This window comes from Phocoena phocoena, chromosome 5, assembly GCF_963924675.1.
Source record: "Phocoena phocoena chromosome 5, mPhoPho1.1, whole genome shotgun sequence".
In the NCBI taxonomy this organism is placed as follows: domain Eukaryota; kingdom Metazoa; phylum Chordata; class Mammalia; order Artiodactyla; family Phocoenidae; genus Phocoena; species Phocoena phocoena.
In genome coordinates, this window is record NC_089223.1 from 24554129 (window position 1) to 24573368 (window position 19240).

Below are 19240 nucleotides of genomic sequence, written 5' to 3' on the forward strand. Positions count from 1 at the left end.
AGACTCCTAAACAGAACCAAAACCCTCCTAGTTTCTACTATTATTGCGAAGAGTCAGGACATTGGAAAAAACACTGTTACAAATTTAAGCGTTTCAGGTGCCTTCAGCCCTCTAACCAGCCTCTCCAACATCCTCCCAATTCTCAATGACAGGGCTCTGAGGAACTATAGGGCTCTTCCCAATGCTCTCAATCAGTTTGGAGAAACATTTCTCTAGACTGGGAAGGAATCTCTTCCAGTCCTGACACTGGAGCCACACTCTAAACCCCACTACTATAAAACAGCCCCTGCCCCAGAGAACTAAAACAATTCAAATAGTGGGAATCTCTAATGATCCTCAAGAGGTTCCTGTCTCTGAACTCGTTCCCTTTTGTTTAGGCCCTTTGAGAGTTGGACACTTTTTTTTCCCCTCAGTTCATCCACCCCTATTCATTTATTAGGTCGAAACTTCTTAGAGAATTATCATGCCAGAATTTCTCCCAAAAGGGGAAAATAATTTTAGAAACTGACGGTAGTCATCAGAATAAACAACCAGGTGAACTAAATGACCCTCTGACATCTTTTATTTGTTCCATCTTTGATGGTAGATCAGATTCCAGAAACACTGATCATTTGTCCCTATTATCAGCTACCACCCTCCTTATGGGCAAAATCTCCAACTGACGTTAACAAAATTCACAGCACACCTCCCATCAAGATTCAAACAGACCCCTCAAAACCTCTTCCCGGAATTAATCAATACCTTATATGTAAGAAAGTCTTTCAAGCCATAAAGCCCATAATATAAGATTACAAGGCTCAAGGCCTCATTATTCCTTTTACTAGTCCCTGTAACTCTCCCATTTTACTGGTGAGAAAACCTAAGGGTGGACCTACCAGCAATAAACAACATTGTTATTTAGCCCTGGACACCCTGTTGTTCCTAACCCTCATATGTTACTAATGCCCATTGCTACCATGAGTAAATTCTTAACTGTAATTGATTTATGCAGTGCATTCTTTAGTATTCCAGTTGAAGCCCACACCTTTTTGCCTTCACTTGGAAAGAAATACAATTCACCTAGACAGTAATGCCTCAGGGTTTTACTGAGAGTCCTGTTTTCTCACAAATGCTAAAAGCTGATCTGAACGATATAAAACTCCCTAGGGGTTCTACTTTGTGGCAATATATGAATGACTTATTTCTTTGTTCTCCTTCTAGAGCTTCCTCACAGGAAAATGGCATCCACCTGCTAAAGCTTTCAGCCTTAATGGGACATAAGATTGCCAAAGAAAAATTGCAGTTGGCCCAAATTCAGGTTTGATATTTAGGGCATCTGATATCAGAACAAGGGCTACACCTAGATCCCAATAGATTTCATGGTGTCCTAAGTTTCCCAAAACCCTTAAGTGCCAACTGCAAGGTTTTCTCAGGCTAGTTGGTTATTGCTGAAATTGGACTCTAAATTTCTCTTTTATGGCCAAAGCCTCTATATGTTTTACTTAATGATAACAGCCCTGACCCAATTTTATGAGAAGAACAGGAGGACATAGCCATCAAGGCCTTAAAGGAGAGTTTGATAAACCCACCTGCCTTTGGGCATCCCAATTATCAGATTCCCTTTTTCCTTTTTGTATATGAAAAGGGGAAGAGAATGTCCTTGAGTTACTCACCCAAAAACATGGGGCCCACCATTGACCCATAGGGTATTATAGCCAGCAACTGGACCCTGTGACATAGGGATACCCCCCTTGCCTTAGAACCAGTACAGCCACTGCCCTTTTAGTTAAGGTCACCAAGAAAATCACTGTGGAATCCCCTTTAATCACTTTTGTACCTCATGAAGTAGAAGCTCTCCTGAATTCTCATCACATTCAACATTTCTCAGTCAGCTGCCTTACCTCCTATGAAGGCCTTTGTTAAGTGTTCTTCACACTACTCTTTAACACTGTAAAAGCCTGAATCCACCTACTCTTTGCTCCTCAGCAAATTTATCTGGAAATCCTATATCATCCAGCCATTCCAGATAACGGAAAACTATCTGGTATTGTTTTTCCTGATTAAAATCATAATAATTTATACTAATTAAAAAAATAAAGTGTGGAGTTTTCAAAAAATTTAAGCAAAACAGATTTAATTTATGTTTTATTTTTGGACTAAGTAGTATATTCATTTTAGATCAAATTCACAAGGTACAAAAAAGAACATGGTGAAGTCTCTCTACCCCCAGCATCTAGTTGCCTTCTCCAAATATAATCCAAGTTATCAGTATCTTACATACCCTTGCACAGATGTAAGCAAATATATATATTCTTTTTTCCTCTCTACACAAATGATGGCATATTATACATACTTCTACACTTTGCATTTTTCTTTTCATTTAACATATCTAAAAGATTAACCCGTATCAATAAATTAATAATAATAGCAAACACTGATATCACATTTAATATGTGCCATGCACATTTCTAAGCATTTTATATATATTAAATCATGAAATATTTATTAACTCATATAATAACTCAGTTAACCTAAACATCTTTTAAAAATTCTGTATCAGATCATCTCGCTTCCCTGCTTAATATCTCTAGCGATTTCTCTTTGTACTTAAAATCCAAATTCTTTTCCAAGGCCTACCAGAGTTCACATAATCTGACCCATGTCTAATTATATCTCCAATGTCATCTTCTACCACTTAACCTCCTTACAACTCTCCAGCCACACTAGCCTTCTTTCTGAACTTCAAACATGCCAAACCAGTTAGCTTAGAGCCTTTGAACTAGGTGTTCCCTGTGTCAGGAAGCGTCTTCTCTGAAATCTTTGCATAGTGGATTCTTCTTAACATTTACATGTCAGTGCAAATTTCACTTCCCACGAGAGGCCCTCCTTGATCTATTTATTATATTGCTGTTTTATTTTCTCCAAAGCACATATTGCTATTCAACTCAGAAATTCTTTAACTCAATGATCGTAACTGTGAGTTATAGCATGAAAAGAAAATAAAAATTTCGTCAGGTTTTTTTTTTTTTTTTAAGAAAAATAGAACTTACACCACCCAATTATGCCTCTCAAAATTAACTCATAAAGGCAATGTCTTGGTAGAAGATATGGATCAAGTGGAAAGTATGTTCTAGGTATTCACAAAATACAGCCTCATCAAATCCCTTATTTTTGTCGGCTTATAAAATATCACGTATAGAGTCAAACATAGAAAATGTACCTATTTCTCTCCTAATCTTCTTTCCCAACATGGTATGCATTTGATGCTTATGAAATTAAATGGTTAAATTATTATAATAAGACTCTGTTATCATGCCGGCAACCACACAAATCTGACCTTTAGTTTTTCCAGTCTCTTGGGCAGAGACTGACAATTGTGCTGAACTGTGGAATTGTTTTCTGATGCATATTCAATTAAGCTGAATCTACTAAATACATTCCAACTTTAATCTGAGTGAAATATTGAACCAGCATTTCCAAAGATAAAATAATAATTTTGCAAAGCCATCTACCACCAACCATACTAGTAGCAGTGAAGTACATCTGTATCTCCCAAAGACTGATACTAACATTTTGAAAGTTTATTAAAATTCTCCCTTATATCAGCGCTCACCTGAATTACTGCATATCTCCTAACTCATTTCTTTACCTCTAATCTTGCCTCACTTCAGTCCATCCTTCATAGTTCTCAAATGTGAACAAACACTGTTTCATTCTGCTACTTTAAATTGCTCAATGGCTCATACTCTCTGTACAATAAAGTATGAACTTTTAAAAAAAATTTTATATTTTTGGCCATGCTGCGCAGCTTGCGGGATCTCAGTTCCCTGACCAGGGATTGAACCCAGGCCACAGCAGTGAAAGCCCAGAATCCTAACCACTAGGCCACCAGGGAACTCCCAGGTATGAACTGTTTAACAAAGCCCCCTATGATCAGGCCTCTTCCTAACTAGCTAGTTTCACCTATGCCACTTCCCTCTGTTCTAGTCTTACTGACTACTCACAATTCTTCGAAAGAACCATGTTTTGCTTAGCTATACACCTTTGCACATACTGTTCCTCTTGCCTTTATGTCCTTCCCCAGTGAAATTCTACCTTGCCCCATCGTGCCAGATACACATCATCTCCATGAAGACTTCCCTGATCCTCTGAAGCAGTGTCAATCACTTTCTCCTTTGGCCCTCTACTGCACTGAGCCCATGCTTAGAGGGAAGCAGTATGACCTAGTGAAAGCCTGACTGCCTTGAGTCCCAGCATTCCCACTTATTAGGTGATATTTGCCAAACTGCTTAATCTGTCTGTACTACAGTTTCCTCGTTTAGGAAAATGATAAAAAATAACAGTAAATACTTCATACGACTTTTGGAGACTTTACTGAGACAGTTGTTTATTTTATACATGCAAAGTACTTACAACAGAACCTCTCTAGTAAGCACCAAATAAAAGTTATAAATTATTCCATTGTATAATAATGACTAATTTAAAGATACAATTCCTCCATTAGATCGTGAACTCCTTGACAACAAGGTCTGTGTGTCTTTTTTATTTTTTAATCTCTAACAGTGTTATAGATTTCAGCAACTGTCTGCTGACTTGAACTGAAAAATATCTGACCATAAAGAAGTAAGGTTAAGTAAAGGTTAAACAACTAACTTTCTCATGCTGTTTCGCATTAATAAAGACTATTCAGTCATTCATAACATGCAAAATGATAATCATATAATTATATTTCACTGATGAACACAAAGCTGAAAATCACAGAAGTAAAATGTGTGACAGCACAATGATGAATTTCATGACTTTCATACCCAACACATTTTTAAGTGATCCCCACCATTCTTCTGGTAGTGTCAACCATTGTTCTCTTCTGCACCTCCAAGATGTCAGAGCAGTGGGACATCTTCAGGGGACCAGTGACTTCTATGTGTTGTCCTCTGCCAAGCCCCACAGCATAAAAGAATGTGAACTGGCACTGATTCTTACCCTGTTACTGACATCAGTATGGCATCAGTCGAATTATGCTACTCAGTAAAGCAATAGAAGATACTCAATTTGAGCAAATTCACAGAAATATTTGGTGCTATAAAGAATATTAGAGGGCTTCCCTGGTAGCACAGTGGTTAGGAATCCACCTACCAATGCAGCAGACACGGGCTCGAGCCCTGATCCGGGAAGATCCCACATGCCGCGGAGAAACTAAGCCCATGCGCCACAATTACTAAGCCTGTGCTCTAGAGCCCGTGTGCCACAACTACTGATCCCGTGTGCCACAGCTACTGAAGCCTGTGTACCTAGAGCCTGTGCTCCGCAACAAGAGAAGCCACTGCAAGGAGAAGCCCACACACCGCAAGGAGGAGTAACCCCCACTCACCGCAACTAGAGAAAGCCTGCGTGCAGCAACGAAGACATAACACAGCCAAAATTTTTAAATTTTTTTAAAAATTAAAAAATAATAAAGAAAAGAATATTAGAAACTTCTGAATCAGTCTAGGATACATGAAGCTAGAAAAAGGCACCATCCTCACTCAAACAACAAGAAAAGGCTAGATAAACTACAAACTCATAATTTTTCTTGAAAACATGAGTGCTTAAAATCACACAGCAACCAAATATCCCGAAATCCAAGAAGGGTCAGCTCCCAGGTTAGGAGAGAAAGGATGGGCCGCCTGTCCTAACTGTGGTAGAGCATGGAAGGAAGGATCAGCGAGCAAATAAACATAGAAGGAGAAATCAGGTAGAATTTCAACAAATTGCTAAAGACTAAGCATGGGCTATCATAAAAGTATAGCAGCCCTGGGAGTCGCAAACACAAGGTGAACTCACTCTGACTCTCAGACTCTTTTCTAAGGGCCTCACTGTATACATTAGAGGACATTTTTGGGGGAAAGCAAGAGATTGGAAAGCCTACGTCAGTGGTACATGCCTGGAGGAGGGGACTGACTGCCACTGCAGGAAAAGCAAAAACCCCAACCGCACAGACCCATCCTTGCTGGGAGAAAAGTAAAAGAAAAAACCCTCTACACTTGGGGAAGAAGCAGAAAACACTCCTTCCTCTGGGGATGGGGCAGAAAACTCTCTCCTAGGAAAGTCCAGAGTTTCACTATCATAGGTAGGAGGGACCAAAATGCTGAGAAAGTCCCAACCTGGAGGTCAGACCTGCAAGGGCTGTCTAGGATTGAAGCTAGACCAGGAAAACAAGAGAAGAAGTCCTGCCTCTGATCCCCTGCACTGAGTTACAACCATCGCATTTTACTGCTGGAGGCAGGGCAAGAGGATGGAGAGAGACACCCTCTGAAGCACAGGGATACAGAGATAACTGAAAATGATTGTGGAAGAGGAACATTAAGAAAACTCCTCTGGCACAACAGCCCCGCCATAAGTACTGGGCATCTTTAGAGGAATTTGAAGCCTGTGATATTGAAAGTAACCATAATAAAACAAACAAACAAACTCAAACCCAGCTCAATTCCTAACTAATGCAACCCCCACTATAAAAGGCTGACAGAGGAAAACAGGTACCCATTTCAAAGTATAAATACCATTTTTCTCAGTATCTACTAATCTATATGTGATGTTTGGCATTCAGTAAGCATTTATGATGCACAAACAAGCAAGAGAAACAAATATTATCAAAAGATAAAGCAATCACTAGAAATAGACTCAGAGATGAACCAGATGTTGAAACTAACAAATGGGGACTTTAAATAGCTATGATTAATATGTTAAAGAATCTAGGGGAAAAGGTAGATGAAATGCAGGAAAAGACAGGGAATTTCAACATAGGAGAAAACTCCTTTAAGAGTCAAATGAAAAAGCCATAATAAAAAACACCATATCAGAGATGAAAGATTCCATAGACAGAATCATTAGTAGACTCAATAATGCCAAAGAAAGAAGTAGTAGACTTGAAGCTAGGCCAATTAAAAAACCCCAAAGAAAAAAACACAAAGAGAAAAAAAAAGAAAAAACAAAAAATAGAGCACCTAAAAGCAAGGGGACAAATACCAAATGGTCTAGCAAATTAAATGGTCTAGCATATGTATAATTGGATTCCCAGAAGGATGAGGATGGGGCAAAAGAAATACTTGAAGAAATAATGGCCACGAATTTTCATAAAGTAATGCAAGACATTAAACCAGAAGATCCAAGAATCTCAGTGGATCTCAAGCAGGATTAAACACACACACACACATACACGTGGACACATAATGTTTATATTGCTGAAAATTAACGATAAAATCTTAAAGCCAGCTAGGAAAAAAGCCACATTAACTACAGCAGACTTTTCTTCAGAAACTATGCAAGGCAGAAGATACAGAATGACATTTTTACAGTAGTAAAAGGAGAAACCTGCTAACCTAGAATTTCATGCAGGGAACATATATCACAGTAATAAAAGCAAAATGAAATTTTTTTCAACCAAACAGTGCTAGCAGACCTGCAACACAAAAAATGTAAAGAAAGTTCTTCAGACAGGAGGAATATGATACCAGACAGAAACCTGGATCTATTCAAAAAAATAAAAAGTTCTCCAAATTGAAAAAGTTAAAGTAAGCATAAAGTTTGTTTTTTAATCACTCCAAAATATAACTGACCTTTTAAAACAAAAATAGCAACAATATATTCTGGGGGCTTAAAATATGCAAAAAAAATACATAACAAAAATGGCATAAAGCATGGGCATTAATTGGAAGTATACTGAAGGATTTGTATACCATATCTATAGTAGTATAATATTACTTGAAGGTAAACTGTGACAATTAAAGATGTACAGTGTAATCCTTAGGGCAATCCCTCAAAAATTTCAAAAAAGATGTATAACTAATGAGTCAATAGTGGAGATAAAACAGAATCATAAAAAATACTGAATTTATCCAAAATCAGGTTTAAAAAAGAGGGAATAAATGGACAAAAACCCCCAAATTCCAAGGTCGTAGTTTTAAATCTAATTACATCAGTAGGTACATTAGGTGTAAATGGTCTAAACACTCCCAATTATAAGATAAAGAATGTCAGACTGGATTTAAAAAAGTAAGACCCAATAATATGCTGTCTATAAGAAATCCACTTCAAATAAAAAGATATATACAGTTTAAAAGTAAAAGGAAGAACTTCTAGTTTCCGATATGACATGTAAAGAGCTTGGACAATGTCACTCTCATCCTCACAACAACAACAAAAAAGCTGAACTAACTGAAAACCAATCATTTTTCTTAGGTCCCAAAGAGGTCACAGGGCAAACCACCACCCAAAAAACTGAAGAGAACAGAAAACAGAGAATCACATCTTACCAGGAGCAGAAACCACCACTAGAGTTAGCAACTGGTAGGAAAACTTAAAGAGTAATTGAGTAATTGTTCACTCACTAATTGCTAGAGACTGAGTACAGACTAGCTTGAGAGATGAAAAGCTCCTGGAAGCCCAGCCTTAGACAGGACTCCACATTTTCATGAGTTTTACCTCTAGGAGCCCCACCAGGTTCTCTTCAGGGTAAAGATCAGAGAAAATTCTCCAGTGCTTCCTGCAGATAGAGGGGGAAAGTAATCTTTATGAAATAAACCAAAAGCATTTTCTTCCCCTTTAACAAAGGCCTGACTTAAAGGAAAACTGTTTTAGCAGAACCTAAGCAACATGGGTTTTACCAGAGCCTGACATGGGGGAGGGAAAATACCCAACTCCATCCCCCTCTAGCCTTCCTGTCTCATCTAAGTGGGGAAAGAAAAGTTGAAAAGCGCTTGTAAGGTCACAGCCATGAACACAGGCCCACTAAAAGACTGAGATCTAATCAAAGGATTATAGAACACTTCCATTTCCCCCATAACTTACCACCATATCAACAGGGCTCCAATATAATATCAGGAGGTTAAATTCAAAAAACTGCAAGTTTAGATGCCATTTAAGGAGTCTCTAGGGAAATCCAAAGATAACAAGGAGACAAAAACAAAGACACTAAAGAAATTTTAGCCTCTGAATCTTAACCTTTACCCATCAAGCAGAAAATCAGCAAGTATATGGTTGAACCGAACAGCACAGTCAATCAGCTAGATCAAACTGATATTTATAGATTACTTCATCCAATGACAGCAGATACACAATTCTTCTCGAGTTCACATGCAACATTAATGAAAATGGACCACATTTTGGGCTATAAAACACAATAAAAACATTTAAAAGAATAGAAATCACACAAAGTGTGCTGCCAGACCACAGCAGAATTAAACTAGAAATCATTAACAGAAAGCACTGCTTTCTGAAATTTAGCATTTATAGCATGAACTACATATATATTAGAAAAGGAGAAAGCTCTAAAGTTAATAATCTAAGCATTCACCTTAGAAAACTAGAAAAAGAAAAGCAAATTAAATCCAAAACAAGCAGAAGAAAGAAATAATAAAAATCAGAGAAAAAAATCCATGAAACTAAAAACAGCAAGTTAATAGAGAAAAATTACCAATACCACAAGCTGGTTCTTTGAAAAGGTCAATAAAATCAATAAACCTCTAACCAGGCTAACCACGAAAAAAAGAAAGAAGACACAAATTACTAATATAAAAAATGAAAGAGGGGCCATCACTACTGATCCCATGGACAATAAAAAGGGTAATAAAGGAGTATTATAGACTTCATGCCCACAAATTTGATAAATGAAATGGACCAATTCCTTGAAAGACACAATCTACCAAAACTCACACAAGAAGAAACAGATAATCTGAATAAGCCTATATTACAAAAATTGAATAAAAAATTAATATCCTTCCAAAAGCAATCACCAGGCCTAGATGGTTTCACTGCTGACTTATGTCAAACTTTCAAGGAAGAAATAATACCTAGTCTGCATAATCTCTTCCAGAAAATAGAATCAGAGGGAATACTTTCTAACTGACTCTATAAAGGCAGCATTACCCTAATAACAAAATCAGACAAAGACATCACAAGAAAGGTAAATTAAAGAACAATATCTCTCATGAACACAGATGCAAAAATTGTCAAGAAAATATTAGCAAAGTGAATCCATGTATAAAAAGAATTATTTACCACAATCAATTGGAATTTATTCCAGGTATGCACAGCTGGTTCAACATTCTAAAATTAACTAATGTAATCCATCAAAACAAACAACAGGCTAAAGGAGAAAAACCACATGATCATATCATTAGATGTTGAGAAAACATTTGACAAATCCAACATCCATTCAAGACAAAATCTATTAGCAAACTAGAAATATAATGGAACTTCAACTTTATATTATCTACAAAAAAACAACAGCTAACATCATATATAATAGTGAGAAAATAGAATTTTTCCCACTATGATCAGGAATAAGGCAAGGATATCCCTTTTTGCCACTCCTATGCAACATCATGTTGGAAGTCTTAGCTAATGCAAAGGAAGAAATAAAAACAATAGAACCCAGCAATTCTACTTGTAAGTATTTACTCAAGAAAAATGAAAATATATGTCCACAAGAAAACCAGTACATGAATGTTTATAGCAGCTTCATCCATAATCACCAAATGTTGGAAGCAACCTTATCTTAGTTAACTTAGCGCCTTAAAACACCAAACATGCATCACTTCACAATTTCTATGGGATAGGAATTTGGGACCAGCTTGGTTGGGCAGCATGGCTCTGGGACTCCCATGAGTTTGCAGTCAAGTTATCTGAAGTAATTATCTAAAAGCTTGACTAGAGCTGGAGAATCCATTCTAAGGTAGCTTACTCACTTGACTGTTGACAAAAGGCCTCAGTTCCCCACTGGCTATTGTCAGAAGGCCCTGTTTCTTTGCCACACCAACCTCCCCACAGGTCCCCTTGTTTCCTCACAAAATGGCAGCTGGCTTCCCCTAGAGTGCGTGATCCAAATAACAGCAAGGCAGAGCCACAATGTCTTTTATGATCTAGTCTCAGAAGTCACATACCATCATTTCTGCCATATTCTCCTCGTCCCAGAGACTAACCCAGACACAATGTGACAGAGGTCATCAGAAGGGTACGAATACCAGGAAACAAGGATCACTGGGACCATCTGGGAAGCTGCTACCGTAAACCTAAATGTCCACTAACTGGTGAATAGGTAGACAAATTGTGGCACATCTGTACAGCGGAACAGTAATCAGCAATAAAAAGGAACCAACTCCTGATAGAACAATCACAAATGCATTATGCTAAGTGAAAGAAGCTGGACCCTAAGAGCTACATAAAGTATGATTATGTTTATATGGCATTCTGAAAAAGGCAAAACCAAAGGGACACAGAATGGATCAGAGGTTGTCAGGGGTTTAGGAGGGGGCAGAAGACTGACTACAAAGGGACATGAGGAAATTTCTTTGAATGATAGAAATATTCTTTATTTGTGACGTGTTTATTAAAATTTATAGAACTATGGGACTTCCCTGGCAGTCCAGTGGTTAAGACTCCATACTTCCACTGCAGGGGGCTTGGGTTCGATCCCTGGTCAGGGAACTAAGATCCCACATGCCATGTGGTGTGGCCAAAATAATAAATAAATTAATTAATTAATTTTTTTTTTTTTTTTTTTTTTTTGTGATACGCGGGCCTCTCACTGTTGTGGCCTCTCCCGTTGTGGAGCACAGGCTCCAGACACGCAGGCTCAGCTGCCATGGCTCATGGGCCCAGCCGCTCCACGGCATGTGGGATCTTCCCGGACCGGGGCACGAACCCGTGTCCCCTGCATTGGCAGGCGGACTCTCAACCACTGCGCCACCAGGGAAGCCCTAATTAATTAATTTTTAAAAATTAAAAACAAAAAAATTCATAGAACTATAAACACAAAAAGGGTGAGTTTTTCTGTATATCCCCAGCTACACATAAAGAGAGAGAAAAGAATCTTAAGGGGAAACAGAAGAGGCTTGAGTGGGAAGACACTACAGGAGACAACATGTAAATAGTAGAAGTTTCTGAGGGAAAAGTGACTACCAAATCAATAACATTATCATTAACATTACTCAAGATAAAAAACTTTCTCTGAGCTTGATTCTACAGACTGAAAATACCCATCAAATTATAGGTTAGACAGATGAGAAAAGGTACACATGTATCCTGGCACATCCTGGCAAAACTCTTGAAGTCTAAGAATAAACAGAAAAAACTTAAATGCTGCCAGAAAGAAAGAACAAGTTACTTAGAAAGTGAGAGACAGGCATAGCCTTCTTAGTTGCAACATGACAAAAAAGAAAATGGTAAAACAGGATCCACAAATTTTTGAGAGAAAAGGACTGCCACCCAAGAATTCTATCCCAACCAAGAGTAAAATAAAGTTATTTGGGTATATGTAATCACTCAGAAAATGTATCAACCACTTATCCTATCCAGAGAAATAGCAAAAAAAAAAAAAAAAATGCTAACCAAATAACTGAATGATACCAGAGAGAGGGTAAAAAGAGAATTTATGAGGGACTTCCCTGGTGGTCCAGTGAGTAAGACTGTACGGTCCCAATGCAGGGGGTCCAGGTTCAATCCCTGGTCAGGGAACTAGATGCTACATGCATGCTGTAACTGAAGAGTCCGCATACTGCAACTAAGTCTGCATGCCACAACTAAAGATCCCGAGTGCCACAGCAATCACTGTACTGCAACTAAGACCCGGCACAGCCTAAGTAAATAAATAAATATTTAAAAAAAAAAAAGAGGGAGAGACCTTATGAGACATGTGCAGTTAAACTGAAGCAGATACTAGTAAAGCAATTGAGAAGATATATAACAAATGAAAATCCAATTAGATTTATTTTAGAATTAAAATAAAGCATCTTAACAGAAAGAATATTAAAGTTAGTCCAGTGCACAAGAAAACTTTCAGCAGTTATTATGAACAGCATTTTTGTGTTGTTTTGTTTTACCTGGTTTGCAAGATGAGAGTGACCAAACAGCTTGTGACCCAATTTCCCGTACTGTTCCAGTCCTTTCCAACTGCTTAGGGTCAGCACCGGGAGGTGTCTTATTTGGTGTGGTCATTTTAAAAATATTCTATGTAGAAAAAAAAAGTATCCACATTATACCCAGACCTGAGCATCCTTCTACAAAACGTAAAAGTAAAAATTTAATAGCCAAATCGATCACTAATATATCCTGGATATTAATCATCTATTTCTCGAAAGCAGTTGACATAATCACTGTAATTAAAAACTCTTGGGAATTCAGTTTTTGTTTCTAAAATAGAACATATTATAACTTACAAGTTGTGCAAATCAGCAGACTATAGTAGTCAAAGGGCACAGGATCAGGGTGTCAACTTCAGCCTCGCCTTGGGCTTTATTTCCTTTCCTGTCAAATGGGTTGATTTGATCTATACTCCTGTAATGCTATGCAGTTGTATACCTCTATGAGTAAAAATTCCAATCCAAATGAAGTTTTTCCCTAGAAAAGTCAGACTGAAATACTCTTATTCCAGGAATATGTAAATATTGGTCTACATTTTAAATAATCCGTTAAGTGATGCAGAGAAAAATCACATCTTCTCATTAGTTGTCAAAAGCTCCATTTATATGTGCTCTTACCATAGTACATAAAGTCAGAAAAATGCCTTTAAGGTCTAGAAGTGAATAACTAGCCTATTCTAAACCACAAGTTTACTTCATCTTTTGTTAATCTTGGTAGGCATATCCAAACGTGAAAAAAAAAAATAGTGGATTGTGAACATGTAAAACTGCTTCGGTAGTGCAAAGTTACAGCTATTGAACATCGTTATACGTAAATGCTGTTATAAACCTGTGCCAAAAGGTCTGTATACCATCTCCTTGACACCTCCTGAGTCAGATCTCAGTTGTTCCCTAATCTCCACACAAGCAGTTGATACTCTTTAAATAATAATAGACACTGGACTGCAAACTTTGGAAAGGCCTGAGGTTTAAACGCTCCATTAGCAATTTACTGAATGAATAAATGGATGAATGAATAGCTTCAATCGTAAAGTATTTGCCACCTGCAAGTTAAGTAAGGTCTGGGATGAGACGATTAAACCTGTGGCCACATCGCCAAATACCCAAAAATGTCAAATTGTCCAAAAAAATGGCCCATCTCTATTATTGGAGCAGAATTCAACTGCCGAACTTGGTACTGGACGCCACCAAGTGGATAAAGCACGGAACTCGGAGAAGAACGGGTTCGTGGCCACACCGTTCAGGAGCTGAGGCCAAGGAGATAACGCCACCACGAGCAGTGTCTGGACCAGACTCCGTGGGTTCTGCTTGACACATCTGCCCGAAGTGCGAGAATAGGCAGCGGCTAAGGATCCATTCCTGACCCACCAGCTTTGAGGAAATCGGGAGCGAAATAGGAGATTGACATTGGGGAAGAGAACCCGTCTGCTTAAGCTAGAACCATTCTCCACTTCGGGGAAAGCCCACGCACTTACAGCTCGCAGACCCGGCTTGCCGCCACTCAGGTTTTCAGGAACCGCTGCAGTTCCGCGCCACTCCCACTCAGCTTCCCAGGCCCGCCTCGCTTACCCAACAACGTCAATTGGGGTCGCAGTATAATGACGTCACTCTCCGCCGTCTCGCCCTACCTCCCTCCAGGGCTCCGCCCAGCGCGCCCTGTCGCGCACGCGTAGTACCTCCCTGTGGCATGCGTGAGGCGGCGGCTGGGCACCGCCATTTTGGCCAGTGGCCGTAGGAACACGTTGTGTGGCTGAGAAGTGAAAGCAAGAACTGATTTGGCCTGTGTGTTCCCCTCCGCAAGGGGAATCTGTTTCTCCAGGTACGTGAATAGTCTGGAAGGGTTTGGCCTTTAGCTGTAGTCTGCCACGGTCTACACACCGTAGGGACGTTCTCCCAGAGCCTTTGGTTAGGCCTCAGGTGGCGGCGGTGGAGACGGCAGCGGCGCGTGGTAGCCGGCTTGAGCGAGACAGCTGGAACCGCCGGAGCGCGGGCGCCGCCGAGAGCTGGGGACCCCTCGCTCTTCCTTCCAGCTGACTCGGCTCTCTGCCACTGCGGCCCGCCACCCCCGCCAGGGGACACGAAGATGGCCTTAGCTGCCATCCCCTCAGCGGTCCTGCCTCCAGTCCCCCCTTTCCCCCGCTCCTGCCCCAGGGCTGAATCTTACAGCCGCCTTCAGAACGCAGAACGTCCCCTGCTACCCCCACTCTTCCCCTGGCACCTTTGGAAGCCTTTACTTCCACCGTTTGGGGATTGTGGAATGAGTGAATTATCTTTGCCGCCATGAAGTCGAATCTTGCTTGTCCACTCCCCGTCTGTAGACATGATGGCCAGACGTCACTGTGCTCACAGCAGCGTGTACTCTGCTGTAACCAGGGTTAGCTCAAATAATCTCCCAGGTGAACGCCTTTAACATTTCGGGTGCACTTTTATAGCACTTTCCCCCTTGGTGACTTCTCCGTCTTATCCTTTATCATATCTTAAGCTCCTTGCGATCAGGTCTTAATTGAAAGGCCCTTTATTTTCCCTTCAGTGGTTCGTGCATTGTAGGAACGACGGCTAAAGCCGATTCCCACACCCCATAAGCTACGCAAGCCCATTTTCTCATTTTTTACGGTAAAATCGTAAGAGTGAGAAGTAGCCTTAAGAACAGTGTGTTTTGTTTGGCTTGAGGGTTTTTCGCCTTCTCTTCCACAGGACTGCTTACTAGGCATTTATGACAGTGGTATGTGTGTTGCAGTCCTCGGTACCTTTGTCCCTGATACTGAGAATATTCATTCTATACCATTTGCTTGACGATAATGCTTTGTCAGTGTTAATCAAGGGCTCTTATCTGTATCTGAACCAGAGTGTTTTTGTTTTAGTGAAAAGCCTTGTTCTCCCCTATAAAAAAATTTTTTTAGGAAGAATATTTAATATAATTGCTGGGGTGGGGTAAGGAGAAAGCAGTTATTAATTTAGTGTCCCTTTTAATTGTCTTCAATTTAAGACTGAAGTCAGAGTTGTGCACCACTCCCAACTTATATGTTTTATAAAATTAATGACCTGCAATAGCATAGGTTAGAATATCTCACATGACATAAGCATCATTCGTTAACAGCAACCTTTCAAATGTTTTCACAGGGTGTTAAAATAATTTTGGTCTTAGACTGCAGATGGTTTCCATATCTCACTTCCTTTTTTCCTCTCAGCTGGAATAATGACAGTGAAGGTCATTGAGTACCTATTTTTTAAATAAGTTTTTATATCTATCTATATATCTGTTTGTTTATTTATGGCTGAGTTGGGTCTTCGTTACTGCGTGGGCTTTCTCTAGTTGCGGCGAGCAGGGGCTACTCTTCGTTGCGCTGCGCGGGCTTCTCATTGTGGTGGCTTCCCTTGTTGTGGAGCACGGGCTCTAGGCACGCGGGCTTGAGTAGTTGCAGCATGCAGGCTCAGTAGTTGTGGCTCACCGGCTTAGTTGCTCCGCAGCATGTGGGATCTTCCTGCACCAGAGATCGAACCCGTGTCCCCTGCATTGGCAGGGGAATTCTTAACCACTGCGCCAGCAGGGAAGTCCCTTGAGTACCTATTTTGAGCACAGTTTTCAGATTTGAAATACCTTCAAGGAGTCAGTTACTACAGGCTTCCCCTCCAACCTTTAATGTGCTATGTCTTTCTCATTGAAAAAAAAAGGAGGGGCTCTTTCTTGCCAATTCTTGAAACTAACATAGAAATTTAATTAATAATAGTGTTTACACTGTTAATTAACGGTTCTACAAAGAATCTGTATTCATTTTTCTTAATGCATTATAATTTATCACTTTTTTATATAAATCAGCTTATTAACCATCTCTGGTAGGTTTTTATTTTATAAAAATCACCTTTTAGGGCTTCCCTAGTGGCGCAGTGGTTGAGAGTCCCGCCTGCTGATGCAGGGGACACGGGTTCGTGCCCCGGTCCAGGAAGATCCCACATGCCGTGAAGCGGCTGGGCCTGTGAGCCATGCTCCGCAATGGGAGAGGCCACAACAGTAAGAGGCCCGGGTACCGCAAAAAAAAAAAAAAAAAAAAAAAAAAAATCACCTTTTATAGTCATTTGGTTTTTTAAATGGTTTGAAATAGTAGGTGAAACATTTTAGTAGTTTGGCAGAAATAAACTTTAACGTAAGCAGTTTCATTGATAAATCAATGAAGATTTATCCCCTATAGGGGAATTCATCATGCTCATTCACCATAATTAATATGGTGTCCAGTTTTATTTTACTAGCTAACTAAAGAGTCTTCAGTTTCTAGGGAGTTGGCACTTCCAGAATGATAGCTTTTTTGTAGCAGTTCAAAAGTCATTTATTTTCTTATTCTAATCTTTAGGAGGCCTGCCTGGACCAATTTCTAAAGGTTATAAAGGGGTAAAGTGAACCTATCAGCGTAACTGTTTATTACATAAAATTTTAGTCACCTTTTGGGTGATTTTTTTTTTCCAATAATATACTTTAGTGGATAACTGTCACTGTAAAATATTGGTAACTTGCAAGACTCCTGAAGTTGTTATAACCTACAGGAAAATGATTTACTATGTCTAAATTCATTTTCTCATTTCATTCAACGGAAATGTTTGAGCTCCTACTATGTGGTAGGCACTGGTCCAGACACTGGGATAAACAGACAGACAAAAATTCCTGCACTCATGATAGAGTACATTCTGCTTGGAGAGGGAAAAATATTGTCTGTGTGTAGAGAGAGAATATATAAATGCATATATATATATACATACACACAGTAAACATGTACATATACCATATATGCACATATATATGAAATATATACTGTGTCATATAGTAGAAAGAGCTAAGGAGAAGAATAAAACAAGAGAGTTTTATATTTTTTGGTAATATAGCTAGAGAAGGCTCACTGAGAATAAACATTAAAGACTTGAAGGAGTGAACCATGTGACTCACTAGGGGAAATAGCATTATAGGCAGAGGGAGCAGAAAGGCCAAGACCCTGAAGCAAAGATTGACAACCATTTGCTTTAGCCACGTGAAAAACAGTGAAAACCTGACAAGTTGTTTTGATAGAATGATGGGCACTAAAGGCTGGAATGGATTCCAGAGAAAATACCTAGAAAGAAATTTGAAACACTGACTATAGGCAACTCTTTTACGTAGTCTCGCTATAAAAGGAAGGAGAAATGAAACAATGGAGGAAGATGGGATCAGATAATGTAGTGTTTGAATGCTTATGGGAATAAGCCAGTGGAAAGAATAGTTGATGATGTGAAAGACATGAGAGAGAATTGTTGGAACATTCTCCTTAGCAGATATCTTTTAGTTTGCAAAGGGACTTAGCTATGGAAATACATATAGTATGGTTGCTGGTTGGCATAGTTTCACTTGAGATGATACTAGTCAGCATGGTTTTGTTTTTTCTCTTCCCATTTTCTGCTGCATGTGTGCAGGTGAAGAGTTGTGCTTAACCAGGATTATAGATGAGGGTGTAAGTGATTGACAACGGAATTTTAGGTGGGTACAGAGATACAAAGATACAAAAGGCTGAAGGACAGTGGAAATGTGGTAGAATTGAGAGATAGTGTTAGGTCTGAGGAATGGGGGAGTTCAAGGGGTTGTTGGATTGTTGTGTATGAGAGAAGTGAACTGAAAAGATAGGGATGGTGGTTGGAGAATGGGGTATTTGAAAGGTAGGTTATGGAAAAAATGCAGTTATTTGTAATGACAAGGTGAAGGATTTGACCAAAGGAATGAGTGGCTACGGTAGGGTGAAAGACAAGATCACTAGAGGAGAGAGGTTAATGAACTGAGATGACAGGCTGTTAATAGAAGGATCATCTATGAACATATTAAAATCACCAAGAGTTATGTATGACAAGAGTTGTTAGAGTGAACATTAGCTAAGGCCCGAAATTTCAAAGAATGGGAGGGAGTGATCTGATGGTCGGTAAATGACTAAAGCGGGTGGATGACCTAAGAGGCAAAAGTGGCTGTTTTTAGTGAGGAGAGAGAATCGTCTGGGAGCGGTACTGAGGAGCAAGATCTTTTATTCCCCTCCAAGCCTAATGATATTGAGGGGTTATGAGAAGGACTGGAGAGTTCTATAAGAGGAAGCAGTCTGTCAAGAAAAATCTAGATAGAGGATCACAGTCAATGATAGAAAAAGCCAACAGAATGTCTTTGTTGGTCAATAATCTTTTGGCTTCTGGTTCTTTCATTACATATTGGAATAAACTGGAGTAGTAAGGCACTTTTTCGAATTACTTACTTTAATCACATTCTAAGAAAATTATTGTCAGTCACTAAGCCCAGTAGTATAAAAGATTAAGTTAACTTTGACCTCAACTACATAATTGATGGTGCTGTTAAATATCAAGACTTT

General features: G+C 39.3%; 2 protein-coding genes across 3 annotated transcripts in view; one reads left to right on the plus strand and one right to left on the minus strand.

Moving 5' to 3' along the window:
* Window positions 1-14359, minus strand: part of ANAPC10 (anaphase promoting complex subunit 10) — a 74053-nt gene extending 59694 nt beyond the window's left edge. Inside the window, exons 1-2 of one of the 2 annotated variants that reach the window (XM_065877839.1) lie at window positions 14351-14359; window positions 12837-12963 (exon numbers count right to left, since the gene is read on the minus strand). In XM_065877839.1, the coding sequence (XP_065733911.1) occupies window positions 12837-12951 (115 nt within the window). In that variant the 5' untranslated portion in view covers window positions 12952-12963; window positions 14351-14359. Of the gene's footprint in view, window positions 1-12836; window positions 12964-13472; window positions 13575-14350 lie in introns of those variants that run through there. The other variant, XM_065877838.1, reaches the window with a different exon arrangement.
* Window positions 14360-14585: 226 nt separating this feature from the next.
* Window positions 14586-19240, plus strand: part of ABCE1 (ATP binding cassette subfamily E member 1) — a 41147-nt gene continuing 36492 nt past the window's right edge. Inside the window, exon 1 of the mRNA XM_065877570.1 lies at window positions 14586-14694. The gene's annotated coding sequence lies outside the window, so the exon portion shown is untranslated. The remainder of the gene's footprint in view (window positions 14695-19240) is intronic.